Source organism: Loxodonta africana, chromosome 12, assembly GCF_030014295.1.
Source record: "Loxodonta africana isolate mLoxAfr1 chromosome 12, mLoxAfr1.hap2, whole genome shotgun sequence".
NCBI lineage: Eukaryota > Metazoa > Chordata > Mammalia > Proboscidea > Elephantidae > Loxodonta > Loxodonta africana.
This window is the reverse complement of record NC_087353.1, coordinates 55376774-55403184: the sequence shown is the minus strand read 5'-3', so window position 1 is coordinate 55403184 and position 26411 is coordinate 55376774. Positions and strand designations below refer to the sequence as shown.

The 26411-nt window shown below is 60.9% G+C and overlaps 2 protein-coding genes across 12 annotated transcripts in view; one reads left to right on the top strand and one right to left on the bottom strand.

Moving 5' to 3' along the window:
* Positions 1 to 20583, top strand: part of PKD1 (polycystin 1, transient receptor potential channel interacting) — a 40882-nt gene extending 20299 nt beyond the window's left edge. For 3 of the 7 annotated variants that reach the window (XM_064295371.1, XM_010597415.3, XM_064295372.1), the window contains 32 exons: positions 114 to 3730; positions 3848 to 3997; positions 4799 to 4942; positions 5079 to 5358; positions 5439 to 5652; positions 5720 to 5879; positions 6201 to 6353; positions 6836 to 6980; positions 7132 to 7764; positions 7953 to 8109; positions 8252 to 8504; positions 8591 to 8786; positions 10046 to 10216; positions 10330 to 10473; positions 10555 to 10765; positions 10919 to 11045; positions 12139 to 12255; positions 12353 to 12402; positions 12596 to 12780; positions 12862 to 12955; positions 15307 to 15425; positions 15502 to 15704; positions 15925 to 16119; positions 16558 to 16697; positions 17016 to 17128; positions 17367 to 17466; positions 17550 to 17675; positions 17960 to 18134; positions 18241 to 18531; positions 18602 to 18736; positions 18810 to 19115; positions 19211 to 20583. In XM_064295371.1, the coding sequence (XP_064151441.1) occupies positions 114 to 3730; positions 3848 to 3997; positions 4799 to 4942; positions 5079 to 5358; positions 5439 to 5652; positions 5720 to 5879; positions 6201 to 6353; positions 6836 to 6980; positions 7132 to 7764; positions 7953 to 8109; positions 8252 to 8504; positions 8591 to 8786; positions 10046 to 10216; positions 10330 to 10473; positions 10555 to 10765; positions 10919 to 11045; positions 12139 to 12255; positions 12353 to 12402; positions 12596 to 12780; positions 12862 to 12955; positions 15307 to 15425; positions 15502 to 15704; positions 15925 to 16119; positions 16558 to 16697; positions 17016 to 17128; positions 17367 to 17466; positions 17550 to 17675; positions 17960 to 18134; positions 18241 to 18531; positions 18602 to 18736; positions 18810 to 19115; positions 19211 to 19657 (9551 nt within the window). In that variant the 3' untranslated portion in view covers positions 19658 to 20583. Of the gene's footprint in view, positions 1 to 113; positions 3731 to 3847; positions 3998 to 4798; positions 4943 to 5078; positions 5359 to 5438; positions 5653 to 5719; positions 5880 to 6200; positions 6354 to 6835; positions 6981 to 7131; positions 7765 to 7952; positions 8110 to 8251; positions 8505 to 8590; positions 8787 to 10045; positions 10217 to 10329; positions 10474 to 10554; positions 10766 to 10918; positions 11046 to 12138; positions 12256 to 12352; positions 12403 to 12595; positions 12781 to 12861; positions 12956 to 15276; positions 15426 to 15501; positions 15705 to 15924; positions 16120 to 16557; positions 16698 to 17015; positions 17129 to 17366; positions 17467 to 17549; positions 17676 to 17959; positions 18135 to 18240; positions 18532 to 18601; positions 18737 to 18809; positions 19116 to 19210 lie in introns of those variants that run through there. The other 4 variants (XM_064295369.1, XM_064295370.1, XR_010323592.1 and 1 more) reach the window with 4 other exon arrangements.
* TSC2 (TSC complex subunit 2) overlaps positions 20577 to 26411 on the bottom strand; it is a 32631-nt gene continuing 26796 nt past the window's right edge. For 4 of the 5 annotated variants that reach the window (XM_064295374.1, XM_010597417.3, XM_010597416.3 and 1 more), the window contains 11 exons: positions 26099 to 26302; positions 24364 to 24494; positions 23733 to 24232; positions 23482 to 23557; positions 23278 to 23364; positions 22289 to 22475; positions 21932 to 22071; positions 21462 to 21540; positions 21298 to 21389; positions 21116 to 21214; positions 20577 to 20926 (listed from right to left, as the gene is read on the bottom strand). In XM_064295374.1, the coding sequence (XP_064151444.1) occupies positions 20768 to 20926; positions 21116 to 21214; positions 21298 to 21389; positions 21462 to 21540; positions 21932 to 22071; positions 22289 to 22475; positions 23278 to 23364; positions 23482 to 23557; positions 23733 to 24232; positions 24364 to 24494; positions 26099 to 26302 (1754 nt within the window). In that variant the 3' untranslated portion in view covers positions 20577 to 20767. The remainder of the gene's footprint in view (positions 20927 to 21115; positions 21215 to 21297; positions 21390 to 21461; positions 21541 to 21931; positions 22072 to 22288; positions 22476 to 23277; positions 23365 to 23481; positions 23558 to 23732; positions 24233 to 24363; positions 24495 to 26098; positions 26303 to 26411) is intronic. The other variant, XM_023557523.2, reaches the window with a different exon arrangement.

Below are 26411 nucleotides of genomic sequence, written 5' to 3'. Positions count from 1 at the left end.
CCCTGCTGTATGGTCGGTGGGGGAGGCAGCCCCTTACCACCACCCCACAGGCTGTCCTCCCAGCAGGTAGGGGAGGCGGCCCCTCACCACCGCCCCATGGGCTGTCCCTACAGGTGATTACAACTTAACCCTGCTTGTGTCCAATGCCTTTGAGAACCTGACACAGCAGATGCCCATCCATGTGCGCACTGCCCTGCCCACCCTGGCTGTGGGGATGAGCACCTGTGTCCTGGTGGTCGGCCGGCCCGTCACCTTCTTCCCGCTGCCCTCGCCCTTGCCTGGGGGCGTCCTGTACACATGGGACTTTGGGGACAGCTACCCCATCGGACCACAGAGGGAACCAGCCATCAACCACACGTATGCTGCGAGGGGCGTGTACCGTGTCCGCCTGGAGGCTGACAATGCAGTGAGCCACGTGGCAGCGCAGGCCAACATCCACGTCCTCGAGGAGCCCCGTGGCCTGAGTGTGCGCCTTGGCCCGGCTGTGGAGCAGGGCGCGCTCATGCAGGTCAGTGCCGTGCTGGAGGCAGGCGACAACATCACCTGGATCTTTGACATGGGCGACGGCACGGTCCTGTCAGGGCCCAAGTCCACCGTGGAGCACGTGTACCTGCAGGCGCAGAACTGCACCGTGACCGTGACAGCAGCCAGCCCTGCTGGCCGCCTGGCACAAAGCCTGCCTATGCATGTCTTCCTCCTGGAGGTGCTGCACATTGAACCCGTGGGCTGCATCCCTGCACAGCCTGATGCCCTGCTGGCAGCCCATGTCACCGGGGACCCCACCCACTATGTCTTTGAATGGACTTTCGGGGACGGCTCACCAAATGCCACCGTCTATGGGAGCCCGGTGGTTACACACAATTTCACAGGCACTGGCACCTTTCCGCTGGCCCTGGTGCTGTCAAGCCGCACCAACAAGGCGCACTACTTCACGAGCATTTGTGTGGAGCCCGAGCTTGGCAACGTCACGCTGTGGCCTGAGAGGCAGTTCGTGCAGCTCGGGGATGTGGCCCGGCTGGAGGCGCACACCTGGCCCTCCTTCCCCTACCGTTATGTCTGGGACTGGGGCACTGAGGATGCTGCCACCCGCCTTGGGGGCCCCGAGGCTGCCCATACTTACCAGGAGGCTGGCTCCTACCTGGCGACAGTCACGGTGTCCAACAACGTCTCAGCTGGCAACGACTCGGCAGTGGTGGAGGTGCAGGAGCCTGTGGTGCTCACAGGCATCAGGGTCAATGGCTCACACGTGCTGGAGGCACAGCAGCCCTACCTATTTGGTGTCGCAGGCCGTGGCAGCCCTGCTAGATACCTCTGGGAGCTGGGGGATGGTGGGCAACTCGAGGGCTCCGCTGTCACCCATGCCTACAACTGTGCGGGCACCTTCACCGTTAGGGTGGCTGGCTGGAATGAGGTAAGCCTTGGCGAGGCCTGGCTGAATGTGACGGTGGTGCAGAGGGTGCAGGGGCTCCGTGTCAATGCCAGCCGTACAGTGGTGCCCCTCAATGGCAGCGTCAGCTTCAGCACCACGTTGGAAGCGGGCAGTGATGCGCGCTACTCCTGGGTACTTTGTGACCGCTGCACCCCCATCCCTGGGGGCTCCACCATCTCCTACACCTTCCGCTCGGTGGGCACCTTCAACATCATCGTCACGGCCGAGAATGCGGTGGGTGCTGTGCAGGACAGCATCTTCGTCTATGTGCTGCAGCACATTGAAGGGCTGCAGGTGGTGGGTGGTGCTGGCTGCTTCCCCACCAACCACACATTGCAGCTCCAGGCCACGGTCCGGGATGGCACCAATATCTCCTACAGCTGGACCGCCCAGCGGGACGGGGGCCCCATACTGGCTGCCACTGGCAGGGTCTTTTCACTGACTGTGCTTGAGCCTGGCACCTACCATGTCCAGCTGCGGGCCACCAACATGCTGGGCAGTGCCATGGCCAACTGCACCCTGCACTTTGTGAATCCTGTGGGGGTGCTGACTGTGGCTGCCATCCCCAACCCGGCTGCCATCAATGAGAGCATCACCCTGGCTGCCGAACTCACAGGTGGCAGTGGTGTCACGTTCACCTGGGGCCTGGAGGGGGGGCTGCGCTGGGTGACCTTGGGGCCGGCCACTACCCACGCCTTCACCAGCCCTGGTCTGCACCTGGTCAGAGTCGTGGCTGAGAACGCGCTGGGTGCAGTCATTGCCACCGTCAGGGTGGCAGTGCAGGTGCCTGTTGCAGGCCTCGGCATCCGGGCTGGTGAGCCAGACTGCAGTTTTGTGGTGGCTGGCTCCAGTGTACCTTTCTGCGGCCAGCTGGCTGCTGGCACCAACGTGAGCTGGAGTTGGGCAGTGCCAGGGGGACACAGGCTGCAGGGCCAGCACGTGGCCGTGGTCTTCCCTGAGGCTGGCACCTTCTCTGTCCAACTCAATGCCTCCAATGCGGTCAGCTGGGCAGTGGCCACGCACAACCTCACAGTGGAGGAGCCAGTGGCGGGCCTGGTGCTGTGGGCCAGCAGCAAGGTGGTGGAGCCCGGGCAGTCAGTGGACTTCCAGGTGCTGCTGGCTGCTGGCTTGGGTGTAGTACTGCGACTGCAGGTGGGTGGGGCTGACCCTGAGCTGCTTACCGGACCACACTTCTCACGCAGCTTCCCACACGCTGGGGACTACGTGGTGAGTGTGCAGGCTGAGAACCATGTGAGCCGGGTGCAGGCGCAGGTGCACGTGGCCGTGCTGGAGGCTGTGGGTGGGCTGTGGATGCCTCACTGTTGCGCACCAGGTGTACTCACTGGTGCCGAGCAGAACTTCACAGCCCGTGTGCAGCGTGGCTCCCGCGTCCAGTATGCCTGGTACTTCTCACTGCAGAAGGTGCAAGGCGACTCACTGGTTATTCTGTCAGGCCGCGACGTCACCTACACACCTGTGGCTGCAGGGCTGCTTGAGGTCCAGGTGCGTGCCTTCAATGAGCTGGGCGGCATCAACCTCACACGGTGGCTCGAGGTGCAGGATGTCATCCAGCACGTGGTCCTGCGCAGTGGCCACTGCTTCAGCAACCGCTCAGCCCGCTTTGAAGCCTCCACCAGTCCCAGCCCACGGCGTGTGGTCTTCCACTGGGACTTCGGGGATGGGGCCCCAGTGCAGGCAACAGCAGAGCCCTGGGCTACCCACATCTACCTGCAGCCCGGGGACTACCGTGTACAGGTGAACGCGTCCAACCTGGTCAGCTTCTTTGTGGCACAGGCTGCGGTGACAGTGCATGTGCTGGCCTGCGAGGAACCTGAAGTGGACGTGGCCCTGCCCCCACAGGTGTTGATGCGCCGCTCCCAGCGCAATTACCTGGAGGCTCACGTCGACCTGCGTGGCTGTGTCACCTACCAGACTGAGTACCGCTGGGAGGTGTACCGTGCCACCAGCTGCCGGCGGCCTGGGCACGCCACCCGCCTGGCACTGCCTGGTGTAGATGTGAGCCGGCCGCAGCTGGTGGTGCCCCGGCTGGCGCTGCCTGTGGGCCACTACTGTTTTGTGTTCATGGTGTCATTTGGGGATACGCCACTTGCACGCAGCATCCAGGCTAACGTTACAGTGGTCCCTGAGCGCCTGGTGCCCATCATCGAGGGCGGCTCATACCGCGTGTGGTCAGACACGCGGGACCTGGTGCTGGACGGGAGCCAATCCTATGATCCCAACCTGGAGGACGGTGACCAGACGCAGCTCAACTTCCACTGGGCTTGTGCTGCCGCCCCCCAGGTCCCTGGGGGCCGGCCCGGGGTCCCAGCCCCAGCAGGAGGTGGGAGGGTCCCCAGGCTGTTCCTGGAGCAGGTAGTCAGGATTCTCACTCCCTCCCTCGTGTTTTCTGGGCTGCAGAGTGAGGCTGGTGGCTGTGTGCTGAACTTTGGACCCCGCGGGAGCCCGGTGGTCACCATCCCCCACGAGCGGCTGGAGGCCGGTGTGGAGTACACCTTCGACCTGACTGTGTGGAAGGCTGGCCGGAAGGAGGAAGTGACCAACCAAACGGTGGGTGCTGGCTGGATATGGAGGGTGTGGCGCTCTCGGAGGTCGGGCCCAGGGGTGACAGTGGGTCGCTTGTCTGAAGCCTACCCCTTTTAAGGGCCTTCCATATTTAGACTTTTGGAGGCTCGGGCCTCTTAAATGATGGCTGCTGTTAACATGACTTTGTCAAAAGACTTTCCTGCTGGCAGTGGTGCATTCTCAGAGCAGGACACAGTCCTGCACCAGGTCACACAGGAGCTGTATCACCCGGGGGTCGTGAAAATCCCACCATGTGCCCTGGCAGTGCAAAGAGTCTCATCCCACCCAGCCCTGAAGCAGCCACTGTCCCCAGAATGCAGCTTTCCTGGTCCCTAAGTGGGGCCAGAGACCAGCTCCCCTTCATGTTGGTACCCTCCCCTCCCCTCTCCCGATGGCCCACAGACCAGGAGGATCAGGGCCTTGGACAGGTGACCACAGGCATTTGTCTGCCCTTGAGAGAAGGCGTATACCCTGTTGGTGGCACCAGAGGCTGCAGAAAATGAGCCTGCTGGGGCTCTGCTCCTACGGAGTCCCCTTAGACTTCGCCACCGTCTAGACGTGGAGATACAAACCAGGAGCCCTTGGCTGGGGCTGACGGGATGCTCAGGGCGTCAACAAGGCCCTGAGGAGCGTGGAGTCTGAGCAGAGTCAAGGGGCTGGGTATTCCTGGCAGGGATGCAGCATGTTCCAGGCAGAGGCCTGCCCTTCATGGGCTCAGGACCACCCACCTGACAGGGCCGCTTCCAGGACCAGGGGTGGTATCGGTGTCCTCACTGTCCCTCCCAGGTGCTGATCCGGAGTGGGCGGGTACCCATTGTGTCCCTGGAGTGTGTGTCCTGCAAGGCACAGGCTGTGTACGAAGTGAGCCGCAGCTCCCACCTGTACCTGGAGGGCCGCTGCCTCAACTGCAGCCATGGCTCCAAGCAGGGGGTGAGCGGCCATCCATTCACTGTGCCCCTGCCCCATCCCTGTGCTGACAATGCCCTGTCCTTCGTGATGTCCCTGTTCCCCTCACTGCCCTGTCTCATCACCATGCTGACCACCCCTCCTCTGGCCCCTTCCCCAGCGCTGGGCGGCACGCACCTTCAGCAACCAGACGCTGGTACTGGATGAGACCACCACATCAACGGGCAGTGCAGGCATGCGACTAGTGGTGCGGCGTGGTGTGCTGCGCGACGGGGAAGGCTACACCTTCACACTTACTGTGCTGGGCCGCTCAGGCGAGGAGGAGGGCTGTGCCTCCATCCGCCTGTCCCCCAACCGGCCGCCGCTGGGTGGCTCTTGCCACCTCTTCCCACTGGATGGTGTGCACGCGCTTACCACCAAGGTGCAGTTCGAGTGTGTGGGTGAGTGCGGGGGCGGGCGGGGGGATCGGCAATGTTTCAGGGATGCCACAGGGGCCCCCTGGTGACACTGTGGCCTACAGGTTGGCATGACGCAGAGGATGCAGGTGCCCCTCTGTTGTACGCTCTGTGGCTACGACGCTGTCGCCAAGGCCACTGCGAAGAGTTCTGTGTCTACAAGGGTAGCCTGCCAGCCTATGGGGCGGTGCTGCCGCCTGGCTTCCCGCCACGCTTCACCGTGGGCCTGGCTGTGCTTGTGCAGGACCAGCTGGGCGCTGCCGTAGTCGCCCTCAACAGGTGAGCTCTTGTGGCCAGCAGTGCGGCAGGGACTGGCGCCCCCATGCTGACCACAACCTCCACGCAGGTCCCTGGCCATCATGCCCCCCGAGCCCCCGGGCAGCCCCATGAGCCTCACACGCTGGCTGCACAGCCTGACGGAGAGCAAGCTGCATGGGCTGCTGCGGCAAGCTGACCCCCAGCACGTCATTGAGTACTCACTTGCCCTCGTCACCGTGCTCAACGAGGTCAGCGCGGCAGGCCAGGTCTTCACTGAACAGAGGGAACAGGGCGGGGGGCCTCCTGATAGGAGAGCCTGCCACAGAGCTGCCCCCTGGCTCCTGGCAGAGGGGAACCCCAGTGTTGTCACTGGGATCACAGTTCTGCTGTTGGCAGCCAACACATGCAGGGTGACCCCCGCAGTGGGCTCCCCGTGACACTGGCAAAGGGCACCAGAGGCATCCGATTTGCTTTTGAAGAAATAGCCCTGGTCCTCCAGGTAGGGAAGGTGACTCAGAGTGGCCGAGTACATGCTGACAGCTCTTCTCCACCCGCCTCTAATCCCGCAGTACGAACAGACCCCGGAGGCTGCGGCAGAGCCCACCCACGAGCGGCAGTTGCGTGCTCAGGTGCGCAGGAACATCACAGAGACCTTGGTGTCTCTTCGAATTGACACTGTGGATGACATCCAGCAGATTGCAGCTGCATTGGCCCAGTGCACGGTACCCCCATGTCCCCTGTCCGGCCCCAGCCCAGCTCTCTTGCTGTCTTTAGCAGGCCTGAGGGGCCGACCAGGACCCACAGGTGCACCTGTCACAACGCTCAGCAGGCAGCCCAGGCCCTAGGTGGTATTGGAGTGGGGTACTGTCCCTGGGGGTCAGCACAGGCTGTGAGGCTGAACAAAATCCTTGGGGTGAGAGGAGCGAGGAGTGCCCCAGCCAGGCCCAGGGGCCAAGTTCAGATTCCATCAGAGCCTCCGCCTCGGTGTCCAGCCTACTCCTAGTCCTTTGACAGACCAGGGTGGGCGAGGGCAGGGCACAGTCTTCTGGCCCTGGAAGAGCCTGTCGTTAACTACGGTGGTGGGAGCCCTGGGGGGCACCCAGCAGAGCGAGACTGCCCAGGGCACACCTCGGGTGACCTCTCCACAGCCAGGGTGGCCGGGAGGGAAGCGAGGGTACAGGGTATGAGCGCTGCCTCCCGACAGGTGTCCAGCAGGGAGCTGGTGTGCCAGCCCTGCTTGAAGAAGACGCTGCACAAGTTGGAGGCCATGATGCATGTCCTGCAGGCCGAGACCACTGAGGGCACCGAGACACCCACTGCCATCGCTGACAGCATCCTCAACATCACAGGTGCACACCCCATCTCCTGCCCCAGTGCCCTCCAGGGACCCCAAGGCCTGCCCGAGCCTCCCCTCTACCCATTTATCCCGCAGCCTTTCCCCCTGCCTCCCTCCCTTCTCAGTTCCCTCTTTACGTCCCCATCTCCACGGGGTCTCTGCAGGTGACCTCATCCACCTGGCCAGTGTGGACGTGCAGAGCCCAGCACCAGGGGAGCCAGGTGCACTGGGGGCAGCACGGCCCTCACTGCTGGTGGCCTCCCGGGCTTACAACCTGTCCTCAGCGCTCATGTGTATCCTCATGCGCTCCCGCGTGCTCAACGAGGAGCCCCTGACACTAGCTGGTGAAGAGATTGTGGCCCAGGGCAAGCGTTCGGACCCGCTGAGTCTGCTGTGCACAGGCCACACCGCAGGCCCTGGCTGCCACTTCTTTATCCCCGCCGCCTTCAGTGGGGTGCTGGCCGGCCGCAGTGATGTGGTACAGCTCATATTCCTCGTCGACTCCAACCCCTTCCCCTTTGGCTACATCAGCAACTATACCGTGTCCACCAAGGTGGCCTCCATGGCCTTCCAGACGCAGGCCGGTGCCCAGATCCCCATTGAGCAGCTGGCCTCTGAGCGTGCCATCACTGTCATGGTGCCCAGCAACACCAGCCCAGCTGGCCCAGGCCACAGCGTGCCCGCCGCTGCCACTGCCATTGTCTCACCTCAGTCCTCAGTCCGTGCTGAGGTTGCCCTGGAGAGCAGCAACCCTGCGGCTGGGCTGCACCTGCAGCTCACGTTCACAGTGCTTGACGGTGAGTGTAGGGTGAGGCATGCAGTGAGGGCCAGGAGAGTGGGGTGGGGGCCCCCTAGGAAGTAGGGACAGTCAGAGGCAGGTGGGCTCCTGCAGCCTCTGCCCAGACCTGGAGCTGCGTGGCGGGAACGGCTCAGGAACCCCCAGGCAGTTTCCAGGTGGGCCTCCAACGCCATTGTCCACCCCTAGAGAGCTACCTGTTGGAGGAGCCCGAACCCTACCTGGCTGTGTATCTGCACATGGTGGCCTGGCCCAACGAGTACAACTGCTCGGCCAGCCGACGGATCAATCTGCAAGCACTAGCAGGCGAGGACCACAGGCCCTACACCTTCTTCATCGCCCCAGGGTGAGCCAGGATCTGGGATGTGTGGCTGCCCGTGGGCATGACATGGAGATGGGCGCGGGGCGCATGCTGCTGTTAGAGGGCTGTGAGTGGTGCTGTGAGTGGGCCCGGCAGGATCCAGCCATGACACTTCCCACCCTCCCAGGACCAGAGAGCCAGGCGGGAGTTTCCACCTGAACCTGACCAGCCACTTCCGCTGGTCGGCACTGGAGGTATCTGTGGGCCTATACACGTCGCTGTGCCAGTACTTCAGCGAGGAGGATATGGCGTGGCGTACGGAGGGCATTGTCGCTCTGGAGGAGACCTCGCCCAGCCAGGCTGTCTGCCTAACCCGCCACCTCACCGCCTTTGGTGCCAGCCTCCTTGTGCCCCCCAGCCGTGTCAACTTCGTCTTCCCCGTGAGTGGCACCCACTGTGCTCCCAGGCTCCTGCACAGGGTGGGGGGCCTGGGCGAGTCTGGCCTGATGCTCTACACCCCCCTCAGGAGCCGGCTGCGGGCATGAACTATGTTGTCTTGCTGACGTGTGCCGTGTGTCTAGTGACCTACGCTGTCATGGTTGCGGTCCTGCGGAAGCTGGACCAGCTGGACATGCACCGGGTCCGTGTTATCCCGTTCTGCGGGAAGGGTGGCCGTTTCAAGTATGAGATCCTGGTCAAGACCGGCTGGGGCCGAGGCTCAGGTGAGGGGCGGTTGTCACCTGTTGTCCCAATGATGACGATGACGGTGACATTGATGAAGATGAGATGTGATGTGAAACATGCCAAACACTTGTGATAACTATTAGCGTGTTAGTCCTTATAACAACGTTACAGCATAAGCCCTCACAATGTACATGCTGTTGCTGCTCCTGGGAACAGACGGCGCCGAGCTCAGAGGTGGCCTCGGTGACTGCAGGTGCCTCACTGTCTGCAGCTGGCAGGGCCAAGAGACTGACTTTAAAGGGCAAAATCAAGCAGAGTAAGCCTGCTAACCAACAGGGAATTAGGGTGACCTGTGACCTTTAAAAATTACTTTCAAAGCATTCAGAACTCTTAGTCTATTACTAGTGAAGACAGTTCAGGTACAAATGTTTATTTAGTATGCTAACTTTGAATGCTGGAAGCATTTTGTGGAGTGTGAGAAAAGTTTGAACAGAGCTTGCTGTCTTCTCCTCGTGTGACTCCTGACAAGGAGCAGCCTCTCTTCTGGGCCTGGTGAACCATCATGTTCTTTCCTAAGTTTATATCTGTTGCACTTGCTGTGCTGCAAAATGTCTCGGAGAGTTCTTTAAGGTGAAGGAAGTTCTTTGCCAGTGTCGTTTTCCCTGGGACATCCATCCTTTCTGTCATGCCACTTTCCATTTCATGTGGGTGAGCCCCCTTTGCTAGGTTCCTCTGGCTGCATATCTAGGGTCTCGGATAGCAGCAGAGTCCCTGAGGGCAGCGATTTCTTCTCTAAGCTCCACTCATGTTTCATCTGGGTTGCTCTTCTGCATTGCTACTTCTCATTTTTTGCTGCACTTTCATCCCCATTAGTCAGTTCCTCTCATGATGACCTGTCTGAGATGCCCAGTGGGTTTGTCTGGGGAGACGAGGAGGCTGTCTCTGCATGAGGAGGAGGGGAGTGCATGGTGACCAATCACAACAGACTCTCAAAGGAGTAAGGTGTTTGGTCACTGACCACGGTACTTGTCTGTTACTTGCATTGCGATTAGTAGACTGAAGAGTGGACAGCCAAGTTTGTACTCTGCACAGTTACAGTTAGCAAACTGTGGTGCTGGGATTTCAGTCGTGTTATTGGGCTGGCATTTGCATAACTAGCGTGTGTATCGGAGCCATGAGAGCAAGAGCTGCCTGTGCTTGTTGACTGACTGAAGTTTGATAGATGAAGCAATGTGCCTTGGGTCCCCTGTGTGGGGGCAGCAAGCCCAGAGCCTGTCCCCTCCTGCCCACCATCCAGGCACCACAGCACACGTGGGCATCATGCTGTTCGGGGCAGACAGCCACAGCGGCCACCGGCACCTGGATGGGGATGGGGCCTTCCACCGCAACAGCTTGGACATCTTCCAGATTGCCACACCACACAGCCTGGGCAGCCTGTGGAAGATCCGTGTGTGGCATGACAACAAAGGTTGGGGCACTATGCCGCTTGGCCCCACCACCCTGCACCCTGGTCCCCCTGTCCCCACCTCCCCGCCCACAGGGCTGAGCCCCAGCCCTAACTACCCCTGCCTACCCCCGCAGGGCTTAGCCCTGCCTGGTTCCTACAGCATGTCATCGTCAGGGATCTGCAGAGTGCCCGCAGCACCTTCTTCCTGGTCAATGACTGGCTGTCGGTGGAGACGGAGGCCAATGGGGGCCTGGTGGAGAAGGAGGTGCTGGCGGCAAGTAGGGCTCCCCCTCCTGCCTGCCCAGGCTGGGTGGGGGTGGGCGCTCTGCATGGCCTCCTGCAGCCCTTCCTGCCCCCAGGCGATGCGGCCCTGCAGCGGTTCCGGCGCCTCCTTGTGGCCGAGCTACAGCGCGGCTTCTTCGACAAGCACATCTGGCTCTCACTGTGGGACCGGCCACCACGCAGCCGTTTCACTCGTGTTCAGCGGGCCACCTGCTGCATCCTCCTGCTCTGCCTCTTCCTGGGTGCCAACACAGTGTGGTACAGGGTCATGGGAGATGCTGCCCACAGGTGGGTGCCTCCAGGGTGGGCAAGGCTTCCCCTGCCCGGCTCTCTCCTGCCCCCTGCCTCACACAGTGCCCATTCTCTCCTCTCTCCTCTTGCCTCCCCCGCCCCCGCCTCACATGGTGCCCACTCTCTCCTCTCCCCTCTCGCCTCCCCCAGCACGCAATTCATGTCCAGTCTGATACCACTGAGTGTTGACACGGTTGCCATTGGCCTGGTGTCCAGTGTGGTTGTCTACCCTGTCTACCTGGTCATCCTGTTTCTCTTCCGGATGTCCCGGAGCCAGGTGAGCTGGGGCTGTGAGTCATGGACGGAGTGGTGTCAGGGCTGTACCATCTAGGACAGAGCCACACAGTCAGGGAGCCAAAAGCTCTTTCTTTGAAAAGAGCGACAAAAGCGACAAACCTTTAGCTAGACAGACAAAGAGAAAAACAGGGAAGAAGCAAGTTCCTAAAACTGGCAACGAAAGAGGCATCGCTACTAGCCTTATAGAAACAAAAAAGATTGTAAGGGATTACGGTGAGCAACTGTATGCCAACAAATTAGAAAACTAAGGAGAAATGGACAAGTTCCTGGAAAGATACATAACAGAACTGACTCAGAAGAAATAGATCACCTGAGCAGTACTGTAACAAGTATGGAGATTGCACCAGTAATTCAGCACCCCACAAGTAAACCCAGGCTGAGGTGGCTTCACCGCTTAATTCTACCAAACATTTAAAGAAAAGTTAACACCAGACCTTCACAAATTTTTCCCTAAAATGGAAGAGGAGGGAACACTTCCTAACTCACTCTACGAGGCCAGCATTACCCTGATACCAAAACCAGACAAAGGTATCACAAGAAAAGGGAAACTACAGACCAATGCCGCTTATGAATAAAAAAAAAAATACAGACGCAAAAATCCTTAACAAAAACTAGCATCCAAATCCAGCAACATATAGGAAGGCTCATACACCACAACCAAGTGGGTTAACCCCAGGCAGGCATCACAGCACATACTGGAGTGCACATGTGGCTATTTGTGTTAAATTAAGTAGAATGAAAAATTCAGTTCCTTGGTTGCACAGGAGCCCTGGTGGCACAGTGGTTAAGAGCTTGGCTGCTAACCAAAAGTTGGCAGTTCGAATCCACCAGCCACTCCTTAGAAACCCTATAGGGCAGTTCTACTCTGTCCTATAGCATCGCTATGAGTCAGAATCGATTCTACGGCAATGGGTTTGGTTTTTGGTTGCACTAGCTACATTTTGAATGTTCAGTATCCACATGTGGCTAGTGGCTACTGTATTGGGCAGTGCAAATAAAGAGCATGCCTATCCTTCCAGAAAATTCGTTTGGTTACTTCTCCGGCCTCCCAGACCTACCTCCTTTCCCTGCAGGTGGCCAGTGGCCCGAGCCCCACCCCTGCTGGGCAGCAGGTGTTGGACATCAACAGCTACCTAGACTCGTCTGTGTTGGACAGCTCCTTCCTCACCTTTTCTGGGCTCCGTGCTGAGGTGATGGCTTGACTGGGGCCCAGGGAGCCCCAGGCTGGGCGGGTCCTGCTGCCTCTGCGCAGCCAGAGTCTGAGGCCCTCTCTGTATTTCTCAATAGGTCTTTGCTGAACAAATGAGAAATGACTTATTTCTGGATGATTCTAAAAGGTGGGCCCCCAGTGAAAACATGTGCCTTGCTGTAGGCTGCAGGGTCTGGGCCGCGTGGACCTGTCCAGTGGTGGCTGGGTCTTGGGTCTCATCACACACGGTCCCAGAATGCACATCTGTCCATGATGGACCTGGGTCTGTGCGCATGCAGGCCTATGCCCTGGGCCCCCTCACTGATGCATTTCCCCTGTAGCCTGGTGTGCTGGCCATCCAGTGAGGGCTCATTCAGCTGGCCAGACCTGCTCAGTGACCCATCAATCATGGGCAGCACCCTGCAGCGGCTAGCTCGGGGACTGCCAGGGCGCACGTTGGGCCTGGAGGAGGACGGCCTTTCCCTGGTCAGCCCCTCCTCACCCGCCAAATACTTCTCGGCTTCAGGTGAGTGGGGTGGAGGAGGTGGGGTGGGGTTGCACTGGTGGGCTCCCCTCTGAGGCCGACCCACCCTGACTGCCCCTCCAGATGAAGACTTGATCCGCCAGATTCTGGCTGAAGGGGCCAGCAGCCTGGTCCCCACCCAGGACACCCGGGTGGACACGGATCTGCTCACCAGCATGTGAGTGCCTGGCCCCCGGAGGCCGGGGGTAGGGGAAGGAGGGTGGGGGCTCCTGGTGTCATCATGCGCAGCAAGCCCTGCTTCGGCCTGGCTCTCCCCATTCTGTCTTGTGTGGTAGCCAGGCCGGGTCATGGCCTCTCTCATCCTCTGGCCCCTCATCTGGGGAAGGGGAGCACCGGCCTCATGGGTGTCCTGGGGACTGTCCCCACGGACTTCTGCCCTTCAGGGAGCAGTGGGCCCATGGGGCGCGTGGCTAGAATCTTATAAGGTCTTTCCATGCTGTGGCATGCTTCAGGACACCCCTTCTCTTTATCTTTATGGCTGAGTAGTATTCTGTCACGTGCATGCGTAGACTACATGTTTTTCATCCATCATCTGCCAATGGATATTTTAGTTGTTCCCACCTTTTGGCTCTTGTGAAAAGCGTTGCAGTGAACATTGGTGTATGGTTTCTGTTTGCATTTCTGCCTTCTCTTCTTCTGGGTATATACCTAGGATTGGGATTGCTGGGTCACTGGGTAGTTCTCTGTTCAAGTTTTTGAGGAACCACCAAACTGTTTTTGTTTTTCCACCATGACTGTACCCACCAGCAGTGGATGAGGGTACTTCGGTTCCTTCTTGACTCTTCTCTTTTTGTATCATTCCTCATGCAAGCACCCCACAAATCCGTTCACTCCTTCTAAAACTACTCAGTCCTCCTGCACTTGTGTACCTTCCAACCACAAATCATCCCTGGCCTAGATTATTTCAGGGCCCTTGGGTTCTCTCAGCTCTGTTCCTCCTCTATATTCTCTGCCTACACCAGAGAGAGCCTGTTCCCTGATGTAAGATCATGTTGCTGCCCACCAGGACTCTGGTTATCTATTGCTGCATAACAGAGCACCCCCAAATTCAACAATCAGATGGTGGGAGCCCTTAGTTCCTCCCCATGTGGCCTCTCCACAGTGCTGCTTCAGTGTCCTTACAACATGGTGCCCGGTGTTCCCTAGACTGAGTGACCCAAGAGAACAAGGGAGACGCCGCATGGCCTTTTATGACCCAGCCTCACTTCTGCAGCATCCTCTTGGCAACTGTGGTGTCAAGTTGGCTCCCAACTCATGGCGGCTCCATGCACAATGGAATGAAATGCTGCTCAGTCCATCCCAGGATAGGTTGCAGACCAGACCATTATGATCTGTACGGTTTTCACTGGCTGATTTTTAGATCACCAGGCCATTCCCCCTAGTCTTACTCTGGAAGCTGTGCTGAAACCTGTTCAGCATCCTAGCAACATGAAGGCCTCCACTGACAAACGATGGGGGTGGTTACACATGAGGTCCACTGGCTGGGAATCGAACCTGGGTCTCCTGCAGGGAAGGCAAGAATTCTACACTTGAACCATCACTCCCCGGTAAATAATATTTACTAATTTTATAATAAATTAAGTCCATTACTTTTATAATAGGAAAGTCCATTTCAAGAGAACACCGTGAGTCCCTCACATGCATCTCGTACTCTCTCTCTCTGCTCCTGTCTCAGTGTAGAACCTCTTACTGACCAGGAGACACTCAGCCCAGGTGGGCACGTGGATGGGCTTGGGCTGCTCTCTCCAGGCGCTGGCAGTGATGCCCTGCAAGAACTTCCTCCGTGGCATGTCGTGGTCCTGTGTTTCCCCTTCCCCTTCCTCTCCTGTTGTCAATTCTTTTCCTCCTTTCTCACCCTCATTTCCTCTCACTCCTGCAGTTCCTCCTCCTCTCCAGTGTAGCAGCTCTGGAATCGGGATGGTCAGGGTAGCACAAAGGGTTGCAAAGATGCCCTGGCCCCATGACAGCTGGTCCTGAGCAGCTCTCTGAGTCCCCCAGAACCCTGCATACTGTTGGAGTCTGAGAGATGCACAAAAGTTACTTTAATCTCAGTACAGAACTGCATGGAGCACGATGCACTTGTAGAGAATGTGTGTATGTGGGGGCAGGGCAAGGGGTGAGGCATGGAAGGTTCTAGACATAGCATGTGGACGGTGCCCTGGCTGCTGGGGGTGTAGGCGGGGCACTGCAGCTGGGCAGTGAGAGGCAGTGGCTGCCCATCTACTGGGACAAGGGCCCAAGGGGTGGCCAGGCAGGAGAAGGGCGTGAGCGAGTCACAGATGCAGGACGTAGCAGCTGGCACAAGCAGGAAGTGAGCAGGGAGAGAAGCAGAAATGGACATGGCTTTCTTGAAGCCACCAGGTGGCTGCATGTCCTGCACTCCCAGCCCAACATCCCCCCTGGTCTGGGGTAAAGCCTGCCCTCCCTGGGTCCCAGGAGGGAGTGGGTGGTGGTGACGGTCCCCCCCCCCCCACCAAGGGCGTAGCAGTCACGGCCCCCTGTGCTCAGGTCCAGCACTCCTGGGGAGAGGACTGAGGCACTGATGCTACACAGGCTCGGGGAGAAAGGGCCACCCACCCTGGGCCTGGGCTGGGATGAGCCCTCCTCAGCGAAGCTCTGCCACACAGGTATGCCCTTGGGTCACGATGCCCCTGCACAGCCCCTGGCTCTGGCCACTAGTCACAGGTTGTCTCTCCCTCCCAGGGCTGGTGGAGGGTCCGCGGAAGCGCCTGCTGCCAGCCTGGTGCTCCCGCCTGGCCCATGGGCTCAGCCTGCTCCTGGTGGCACTGTCTGTGGGCCTTTCGGGTTGGGTCGGCACTGGCTTCCCCTCCAGCATCAGCGTCATGTGGCTGCTGTCCAGCAGCTCCAGTCTCCTTGCCTCGTTCCTGGGCTGGGAACCACTCAAGGTGAGGGGGCTGGGGGCCTCGGCCCCCCATGCCAGCCCTCTGACACCCCTCACTGGCCCCTCCTGAGTTCCCCCTACACCAGCCCTCCAGTGCTCCCCGCCATGTACCCCCGCACTGAGCCTCCTACGTACCGCCTGCACTGGTCCCCCCGCAAAGTCTCCCCCCACCGACCTTCCGATGCCCCCCTGCGCCGGCCTCCCCCTGATGCCAGCCCCCCCAGGTCCTGTTGGAGGCCCTGTACTTCTCACTGGTGGCCAAGCGGCTGCACCCCGATGAGGACGACACACTGGTGGAGAGCCCAGCCGTGACGCCCGTGAGCGAGCGTGTGCCCCGTGTCCGGCCCCCACACGGCTTCGCACTCTTCCTGGCCAAGGAGGAGGCCCGCAAGGTCAAGAGGCTGCACAGGGTGCTGCGGGTGAGCTGGCTGCTGCCACCCACCCCCTGCCTCCCCGCTGGCGCCCCCCCACGTCTCCCCCACCCCTGCCTCCCTGCCAGCGACTACCCCATGTCCACAGCCACCTGTTGGTCCCCTTTCTTGGAAACTCCATGTTCCCCTTTTCTGACCATGGAGGGCTCTTCAGTGGGTGTCTGGGGTCCTGGCTACACCAGGTCCCCCCATCACACTGCCCAGCCCCTGCTTGTGCCCCACTGAGCTTGCCAGCCCTTGGGCACATCTGCCCCCAGATGGAGGCACTGGGTGTCAGTGTTGTCCTCCTTAGCACCAGGACCCTGGCCGTGGGCAGTCTGCTGCCAGGCATCCCAGGAGGACCTTCCCTGTTACAGTGGAGTGGCTGGGTGGGTCTGGGGGCACCACAGGTCCCTGTGGGCAGAAGATGGGCCTCTGTCTCCCCAGAACCTCCTGGTGTACATGCTTTTTCTTCTGGTGACGCTGCTGGCCACCTATGGGGACGCCTCGTGCCATGGCCACGCCTACCGCCTGCAGAGTGCCATCAAGCAGGAGCTGGACAGCCGGGCCTTCCTGGCCATCACTCGGTACAAGGCCCTGCCCACCTCAGCCTGCCTCAGAGTGGTCCCAAGCTCTCAGCCCAGCAGCTCTGCCCCAGGGGACACTGGGGAGTGTCTGGAGACATTTCTGGTTGTCAGGACGGGGTGGTGGCTGCTTGCACTGAGTGGTGGAGGCCCAGGATGCAGCCCCCCAGAGACCAATCTGGCCCATCTGTCAGGGCCAAGGGAGGAGCCAGTGGACCTCATCCCCTCCAGCAGTGGCACCCACCTTCTGCGCATGAGACCTCTGAACCTGGCTGGGCCTGGGAGCTGCGGGTCAGAGCGCTGTCTGTTTGGTCCTGGCAGGTCAGACGAGTTCTGGCTGTGGATGTCCCGCGTGCTGCTCCCCTACGTCCACGGGAATCAGTCCAGCCCAGAGCTGGGGCCCCCGCGGCTGCGGCAGGTGCGCCTACAGGAAGGTGAGCAGGGTGGGCACCCAGCACCCACCCACAGAGGACATTTTCTGGGCTTTAACTCAGCTTTGCCCCCTACCTAGCCTGTGACCTTGGCCCGCCCTCGGCCACAGTTTCCTTGCCTATAAGGTCGAGAGAATGATATCACCTGATTGGCTGCCAGATAGGTTATGGGAGCTTGTGGGTGAGCAGGGCGCCGCCCAGGCATCTGGTGAACCCTGTCCATGTGCCTACTCCCGCTCAGCCACAGGAGGCTTCAGCACCAGTGACTACAGCGTTGGCTGGGAGCATGCTGCCCGCAACAGCTCCGCAACATGGGCCTACTCAGCGCCTGATCTGTTGGGGTAAGCAGTGCAGTGAGGCCCCGTCCCTTCGAGGGGGAGGAGTGCCCCAGGAGTATGATTCCAACACTGACCCTGCCCACCAGAGTCTGGCACTGGGGTGCCTGCGCCGTGTATGACAGCGGGGGCTACGTGCAGGAGCTGGGGCTAAGCCTGGAGGAAAGCCGTGCACAGCTGAATTTCCTGCAGCAGCACCGCTGGGTGGACAACAGGTGGGGCTGTCTCCAGCACTCACACAGGCCTCTCCACTCACACATACTTGGGATCATGGCCCCCATCCCCACCCCTACAGACTCAAATCCATCCATCTCTTGTCCACTGTGCCCCAGGTCCACCCGTGTCCTCCATCCTCCCCTTCACCTCCAGGATTAGCTCCCTGCCCACCACCAGGTCCCTCTCCCCCCACCTCTGCACCACCAGTTCACCCACTCATGGGAATGCAGCCTCTGTCCAGGGTCTCCTCTCTTGTGAGCCCCCTCTCCTATCCCTCCTGCAGGAGCCGCGCTGTGTTTGTGGAGCTCACACGCTACAGCCCAGCGGTGGGGCTGCACGCCGCTGTCACACTGCGCCTTGAGTTCCCTGTGACTGGACAGGCGGTGGCTGCCCTCAGCATCCGTCCCTTCACCCTGCAGCGCCTCAGCACTGGCCTATCCCTGCAGCTGCTCACCTCGGTGAGCCCTGCCCTGTCCTGGAGGCCCTGACCCTCAGGAAAGACCCTTCCCCTCCCCGCCCCGGTCTCTCTGTGGCCATGCTGAGCCCACATCTGTCCACCTGCAGGTGAGCCTCCTGCTGTTTGCACTGCACTTCCTGGCGGCTGAGACCTGGGCCTGGAAGAGAGAAGGGTGTGGGCGTGTGGCGAGGCCCGGGGCCTGGGTGCGAGGGTTGCTGGCTGTGCTGGCGGCAGCCGCAGCACTCGTACGCCTGGCCCAACTGGGTGCTGCTGACCGCCAGTGGGCCCGCTTTGTGGGTGGCCGCTTGCGCCACTTTATCAGCTTCGAGCAGGTGGCACAGCTGAGCACCGTGGCCCGTGGCCTTGCCGCGTTGCTGCTCTTCATGCTCCTGGTCAAGGTGAGATGGGTGGGAATGGGGGCAGCGCTTGCCCACCCACACCACAGACTGACTGTCTACCTGCCTGCAGGCTGCACAGCAGCTGCGCTTCGTGCGCCAGTGGTCGGTTTTTGGCAAGACGCTGTGTCGGGCCCTGCCAGAGCTCGTGGGTACAGCCGTGACCCTGGTGGTGCTCGCCATGGCCTACACCCAGCTGGCTGTCCTGGTGGGTGCTAGGTGCTGCCTGGGGGGTGGCAGGTGGTGTAGCAGACCAGCCTTCACTTGCACCTTCCTTGCAGCTGGTCTCCTCTGGTGTGGACTCACTGCGCAGCGCTACCCGGGCCCTCCTGGTGCTGTGTCCCAACATGGGAGGCGTCGCCCTGTGCCCAGCCGAGCCTTGGCGCCTGTCCCTGCTGCTGTGCACAGGGCTCTGGATGCTGCGTCTGTGGGGCGCCCTGCGGCTGGGTGCCATTCTCCTGCGCTGGCACTACCACGCCCTGCATGGTGAGCTCTACCGGCCAGCTTGGGAGCCGCAGGACTACGAGATGGTGGAGCTGTTCCTGCGCCGCCTGCGCCTCTGGTTGGGCTTCAGCAAGGTCAAGGAGGTGGGTACGGCCCAGGGGGGGGGAGAGGGACGCACCCTGGGCCCCAGGGAGCCCAGGGTGCAGCCGGACTGACCGAGCCCCTGTGCCGCCCCCAGTTCCGCCACAAAGTCCGTTTCGAGGGCATGGAGCCGCTGCCCTCGCGCTCATCCAGGGACTCCAAGTCATCCCCCGATGCACCCCCACCCAGCACGGGCTCAGACGCCTCACGCCCCTCCACCTCCTCCAGCCAGCTGGACATAGGCCTGGTCCGGCCAGGGCTGCGGGGGGAGCCTGAGCCCTCCCGCCTGCACGTGGTCTTCGAGGCCCTTCTGGCCCAGTTTGACCGACTCAATCAGGCCACTGAGGAAGTGTACCAGCTGGAGCGGCGGCTGCAGGGCCTACATGGCTGTAGGGGCAACATGCCCCCCACCCCACCTCCCCCTGGTCCCCAGCCAGCTCTGCCTAGCCGCCTTGCCCGGGCCAGCCGGGGCATTGGCTTGGCCACAGGCCCCAGCAGAGCGTCCCTGCGGGCCAAGAACAAGGTGCGACCCAGCAGCACTTAGCGGGGCCAGCCTGCCGAGGGCCATGGAGGACACCGCTCAGTATTAACTTCTGCTTCGAGGCTCCAGGCCAGACAAAAACCTCTGCATGCAGGTCCCACACAGAGATGCTAGAGCCCGTCTGTCTGTGGGTGTCAGCACTTTAACGTGGCTGCATAGCCAGCCAGGACCAGGGTCCCCTCCCCACACTGCGGGAGGACATAGCAGTATTGGACCGAGTGAGTGCTCAGCCTCTGGGCGCTAACTTACTCCCAGTCCTCAGGTACAGGTGCAGCGGGCTATGCCCAGCGATGGCTCCCCTGCACCCCATTCTCCTCCCCTAAGTTATTGCCCTCCTACCCCGCTGCGCGCTTGCCCCCACCTCCCTGTCTGCCGTCAGTAATTTATACGGGGTAAATGTGTATTTTTGTATGTCGGTATCTCACTCGGGCTGAGGCCCATGGTTGCCCACGTTGCAGTGGGAGCCGATCGCAGCGCTGTCTCCCTCCTCGGTACCTGCCCATGCAGGGCTGACCTCGACAGGTGTAGCCGGGCACCAGGGACGCGACGCTGTTTCTAGGATCCGAGTCTGGCCAGATGCTGGGACGTTGGCTGGAGGGGGACAGCTGCTCCATCACAGCGACCTTGTCCCCTCACTGGTACGAGTACACAAGGAAGGTCGCAACCCAGGCCTGCTGGCTTTAGTGTGGCCCAAAGGAGGACGAAGCTGTGGTGGGAGGGTCTGTGAGAGGGAAAGGGCCGCCCCGGGCTGGCTTCCGGGGAGTAAACCTGACAGTGCACATGAAAACACGTGTGGGGCCCCTCCTCGGAGCTGCTACGCCTGTGCCAGAACCTCGTGCCACCTCTGTGGGCACGGCTGCAGCTACAGCCTTGACCCCCGTCCCCCAACAAAACAGACAAAGTCAAATAAATAAGTTGGCTGACTGCTACCTGTGTGTCTGGGCACAGTGACAGCCGTGGGCTGCATGGCCCCTTTATTTCATTTGCCCAGGAGAAGAAACTGGGCCATGTAGGGGGTGGGAGGCTGAAGTGGCCACAAGGTGCCCAGGGTGGGACGGGAGGGAGGTATCTCATCAGCCCTGACAGGACCAGGCATCCACCCACAACCTAGCATCACACAAATTCTGTGAAGTCGTCTACTGAGGAGATGAGGCGCTTTCTCTGGCCGGTTTCATAGGTGGGTGTGGCCTCTGCAGGGGCCTTGGTGTTGGCCGGAGGATGCATCTGCACCAGAGGCAGGCTAGGGTTCAGGTAATTGGCTTCCTCCCGGATCTGGGGACAGGAGAGTTGACAGAAGCCCAGATGGCACGGGCACCTGCGGCCTGGGACGCTGTTAACAGCGCTGACCAGGTAGGTACCACCTGCTCCAGAAAACCAGCAGGCCACGGGCTCAAAGGCCCCACACACCCTCCCCTGCACCCCTGCCGCACCCCTGCCCCACCCCACATGCCCTCCCCCTACCCGGTGACGTAGCCGCTTGATGTGGCGGAGCCGGGCAATCCACTTGGAAGGGTAGATGTCAGTGGGGTTAGAGCGGCTGTGGTGGACCTGGGAGGCCATCTAAGTGGGCAGAAGCAGAAAGGCCACTGAGCCCACCTGCCCACCACCATGGTGTGGGACCCCAGGAGTGGCACATAACTCACGTTGGCATGCAAGGCCATCTGGCGGGCCACGAAGGGCAGGTTACAGTCAGACACGATCTTGGCCATACTGGTGTCCACCAGGCCCTCCATGTCTGGGAAGACACAGAACTTGGTCAGCACTCAGCCCGGGGGCCCCCCTGCCCGCCCAGCCTGGCCAAGCTCACCTTTCCGGCACTGGAGTGAGACCAGGTTGCACTCATAGTCCAGAGGAGTGATAATCACATGCACGAAGTTGAACTGGCCCTGCTGGCGGGAGGGAGCTTAGCCAGGCCCGTAAGGTGCCACAGCCCCACTTGGCTCAGGAAGGTGCTGGGTCAGCAGGTGCTGGAGGCTGTCACCTCTCCGCTTGGTTTACAGGACTTCAGCCCCCACCAGTGGCCCTTCACACGCTGACGACCCCCAGCATCCATCCAAGTTCATTTGACCCTGTGCTAATCCAGTACTCCCTTCTCTCCGTGAGGTCAGCCCTTGGCAGCTCTGGGACTTGTGTCCCTGTCACCCTGCTTGGCTGAGGAACTCTCCCAGAGACAGGGCTGTCACTGCCCCTATCTTAGAGGGGCCCCGCCTGGGTCTCTCACTAGAGTTGGAGCCCTGCCAGCCCTGTGGTAACCTGGTGGAGCCCCATGTCCTGTACCTTGATGGTGCCCAGCCTGAAGTCCTCGCCAGAGTCGTTGTAGACAATGGACACAAAGTCATTGCCCAGGTGGCGCTTCTTGTCACAGCGGTGCTTGTCCCCATCCTTGGTGGGCATCAGGGTGGCGATGTGAAAGACTGCTACAGGAACGAGGCAGGCTGGAGGAGGATCCTTGAGGGGTGCCCACCCAAGCAGTCCCAGGGAAGCCAGGGTTTGTTGCCCAGCCAGTGGCGCAGCTCCCCTTCCGGAGGCTTGCAAAGGCAGAGACACCAGCCCACCACAAGCTCACCACCCAGTCTGGCAGCCCGGGCCCGGCACTCCTAGGAGCCTCCTGGAAGGGGGCGCCACAGTCCCCACCTTGCATGATGTCATCATGCCAGCAGTAGGTGAACTGGCCGTCCTCGCCGCCCACATCCAAGCCACCCAGGTACACCTTGTCAGGCTGGCAGTCCTTGAGCTCAATGAGCTTGCCCAGGCCCGTCAGGAATTCTGTATACCTGTAGGAGCCGTGCTCGTTGGAGAGGATGGCGAGCTCACTGTTGCTCTGTGAGGAGATGGGAGAAGAATGGTGGCACCCAGGGTCGGGCCTCTGACCAGCAGCCTCCCACCCCAGGACAGTTCTAGGGGCTGGAGGGCCTGTCATCATTGGGGGTGACATAGGAGCACTCTGCCTTGGCCATCTTCTGACTCAGTGCATAGCAACTCCCCTGCCAAATATGCGGTATCATCCCAACTTGCCCTTTCTCCCACTCTCCAGACACAGTCAGTAGGCAAATCCTGTCAGCTCCAACTCTGCCTTGCACCATGGAGCTGCTCCAGGTCTAGGTAGTCACAGGCCCTCCACAGGCCCCACCCAGTAGTCCTTTCTCCATTCTCCATACCACAGCTGCAGCTCTGAGCCACCCCAGGCCTCCTGCCCTCAGCATGCAGTGCCCAGCAAGGCTGCCTACTGTCAACCCCACCCCAAGCTCAGCCCCATGGCTGCCCTTAAGCACCCCAGGGCCTTTGTGCTGGCCATTCATAGGGACACTGCTCACCTGCCTCACTTCCTGCACACCTCTACTCCAATGTCACCTGACTCAGGTCCCCTAGGCAACTAGCACCCTCCCACCCAGCACTCCAGTCTCCTCCGCCTGGTACCTTCTCCCCCATAGGCCTCAGCCTTCTCTACCAGGTCCCACAGGGGTACAGCCACCCACTTCTGTGTCCTTGGAACAGTGCCTAGCGCAGTGCCCAATAAGCATCTGTCAGGGAACCAATGCTCAGCTCTCTGGAAAGTGCAGGGCCCAGACCACCCTCCCCTGGCAGGGAAGCCAGCAGCTGACCCCTGCCTGCTGAAGCCTCACCTGGCCCTCTCCCACGTACAAAACAGCGATCTTGTGTGTGTCATACGAAGGGATCTGGTCAAGGAGCTGCACCGAGCGCTCGAAGGACTGTAGCCACACAAAGCCCCGCATGAGCCCAGAGACGGGTGCCCTTGCCCCCAACACGCCCCATCTACCAGGTGCCCCCAGCCCCACAGGGTCTAAGGGACTGGAGTGGGCACCCACCTCGTTGGGTAACAGAATTGGCTTGTTGGACTCGTCCCCAAAGAAGGGCGAGTGGTAGAGCTGCAGGAACACAAAGCTGCCAGGGGGAGAGATGTGACACTGGGCTCAGGACGACGGCCCAACACTATGTCCAAAGAAGGAGTCTATTGCAGGGCACGAGGCCCTCACCCCCTACCCCACCCACAAATGGGCAGCCGAAGGGCAAGAGGCCACAGGCCTCTCAGGGAGGGTGTCCAGGAGCCCTAGCCCACCTGGGGTTGATGCCTGGCACCTTCTCCGCGTTGGAGGCAGCAGCTCGGCTGTTGGAGGTGTCTCTCTCCACTGTCTTGCCCCTGCGCAACTGGACTGGGTCGGAAATGGTGTAGCCTCGGGGCCGCAGGCCGTGTGGGGAGCGTGGGGAGCTGCAGGGCAGTGAGCCCTCGTGCTGGGCTGGGGCATGGGCCCGGCCCTCCTCACCTGGAGCCAGCCAGGCAGCACACTCCCCATCCAGGGTCCCCGACTGCCACCGGGCCTTGGCCTCAGGGCTCAGCCAGCCTCCATCGGCCTTGTCCCCAGCGTCCCCAAAGATGTCCTGCAAGGTCTGCAGTTCGGGTGAGGAGCTGGATTTGCTTAGAGGCTGCGAGGGCTGAAAGGAGAGGTCCACACAGGGCTGGCCACCCCTGGAGGACACCACCTGCTCAATGGGGATTCCCCTGGCAGCCAGCTCCTCTGCACACAGCTGCTTCTCCTCTTGGCTGGAGATCGAAGATGACTGCAGAGGGGCCGACCAGAGAGAATCCTGGTCAGAACACACCCTTGAGCCCACCTGTTCCCCAGCCCAGGGCTGCACAGCCACCCAGCACTGAGCCTCAGACTCAGTCCCCAAGGTGCCACCACACTCACCCTACTGTAAGCATCGGTACGCTGGGAGCGCCTGTCTGAACCTGAGGCTGCCTTGAAGTCCTCAAGCTCAGGAAGCTCAGTGGACAAGTTCATCTCACCTGCACATCCTTCCTCCAGAACCCCCGGGGAGTCTAGGAGGACAGGTGGCTATGGGTGCCGACGGCCTGCAGCAAGCGCACTTGGTCTCAGGCACCAGCCTTTTCCCTACCAGTGGGGATGTGGCCCCTGCAGGGCCTACCCAGAGCCTCCCCTGTCCTGTGTCTAAGCTGTCCCACCCGTGAAGCCAAAGGGAAAGGACTCCTCACGGGGGCTGCAGCGTGAGCCTGGACATAGGGCACCTCCCAAGGCCCACCGTCTAGGCAGCCAAGTGCTGACTGTGTCCCTCCAGTATCCTCTGCTCCTCCTGCAGGGCAGGCAGGGTGGCCTTCCCCCACCGGTGCAGCCCTATCCGAAGCAGGCCCAGGAAACAGGCCCAGGCTGCTTCCCCAACCTCAGCCCTAAGGAAAAGGCTGACACCTGAGCCATCCTTGCACACAAAGGCACACTACGTAAGCGAGGCTTGCTCCAAATCCAAGCCAAACCCATGGCCAGCCACACTGGAGAGGGCGCGGAAGCCGGGGCAGCACCTCCTATGCCAGTGTCAGGGTGCTGGTGAGCACAAAAAGCAGCAGAGAGCTGGCACAGCCCTGTGCACCCTCACGTGCACACGCAGTCCGCTAGCTGCCCCTAGGACCCGTCTGCACACTGCTCTGCCATACCTGGGGGCAGCGGGCAGAGGCCAATCTACAGGGCCCTAGGCCACATGGCAGGGAAGAAGACACAGCCCCATCTGCTAGTCTACAAAGCCAATCAGACCACGCAAAGTGAGGTCAGGCCAGCAGAGCCCCAGGGTCAGAGAACCCCAAACAGCTGCTGCCAGCTGGCCTCTGCGGCTCAGTGGCTGATGTCACCAGGGACACTCGCGGCCCCTGTGCCTCAGCCTGGAGAAAGGCAGGAGGGGCATGCACAGCTTGGAAGCACAGCTCAGGCACGAGGCCAGGGTCCTGCCGGCAAAGCAGGTAGTGTCTACACAGACGTCCTCATGCGAGTCAGGGCTCTGCTCCTTGAGGGTGGGTGGCAAGGGTAGCTCCGTGGGGCCCATGGAGGGTGACTAGGTGGGGGGCGATGAAAACAGCATCTAGGGGCAGAGGGCCTCTGCAGCCAACACCACTCCCCTGAGCTGCGCAAGTACCTGCCCAGGAAACGCTCCTGTGCAGCTTTCCTTGGCAACTGGACTGGCTCAGGGAGGAGAAAGAGGCCACTGCAAGGGAAACCACATGAGCTGCCACATCATAGGAAAGACAGACTAGCGCAGGTCGAGCAAAGAGGACAGCCACCACTAGCCCTGCAGAGGCCCAAGCCCTGCAGAGGAGAGAGGGAGGCCAGCAGCGCCAGGCCTGGGGGCTGAACATGACGCACACAGGGCCTAGCCTTCCTTCTGAAAGGCCTAGCACACGTCAGTTGAGTCTGCCACCCCTCAGTTCTGTCTGCATCTGTGGCCACGGGAGCAGGAGGCGAGCAGGCCCAGGCTGCATGCTCCAGCAGCCTCCAGTGCCTGAGGCTGGCAGTGCCGAGAGGGGCATAAGGACCCTAAGGTCATGTGGAGATCTGGGTGTAGCCCCACAGTCGAGGGGACGAGCTGCCAGCCAGCAGGCAACGCCAGCCACTGGGCAGAGTACTGGCCAGCCGTGCTCACCTGTGTTGGAGCGGGGCAGGAGGGAGGGCTTGGAGGCGCTGGCCACTGGCACCGACAATGACTTGTACAGGGCCGTGTCACGGTGCTCCTTGAAGCGCTCAGCGGCCATGAGAGCATTGGACAACTCCTGCAGTGGCATATTGTTGATGTCCGAAGAGAAAGGGCTTAGTGGATTCTCCAGGCTCATCAACCAACTGGTGTTCCCTGCAGGGAGGGTGGGCAGCACCCCTCAGGCTTGGGGCCCAGCAGCCGGACAGCAGTGCTTCTAACCAGCATCCCTCCCCTCAGCAAGCAGCTCCCAGAACAGCCCTTG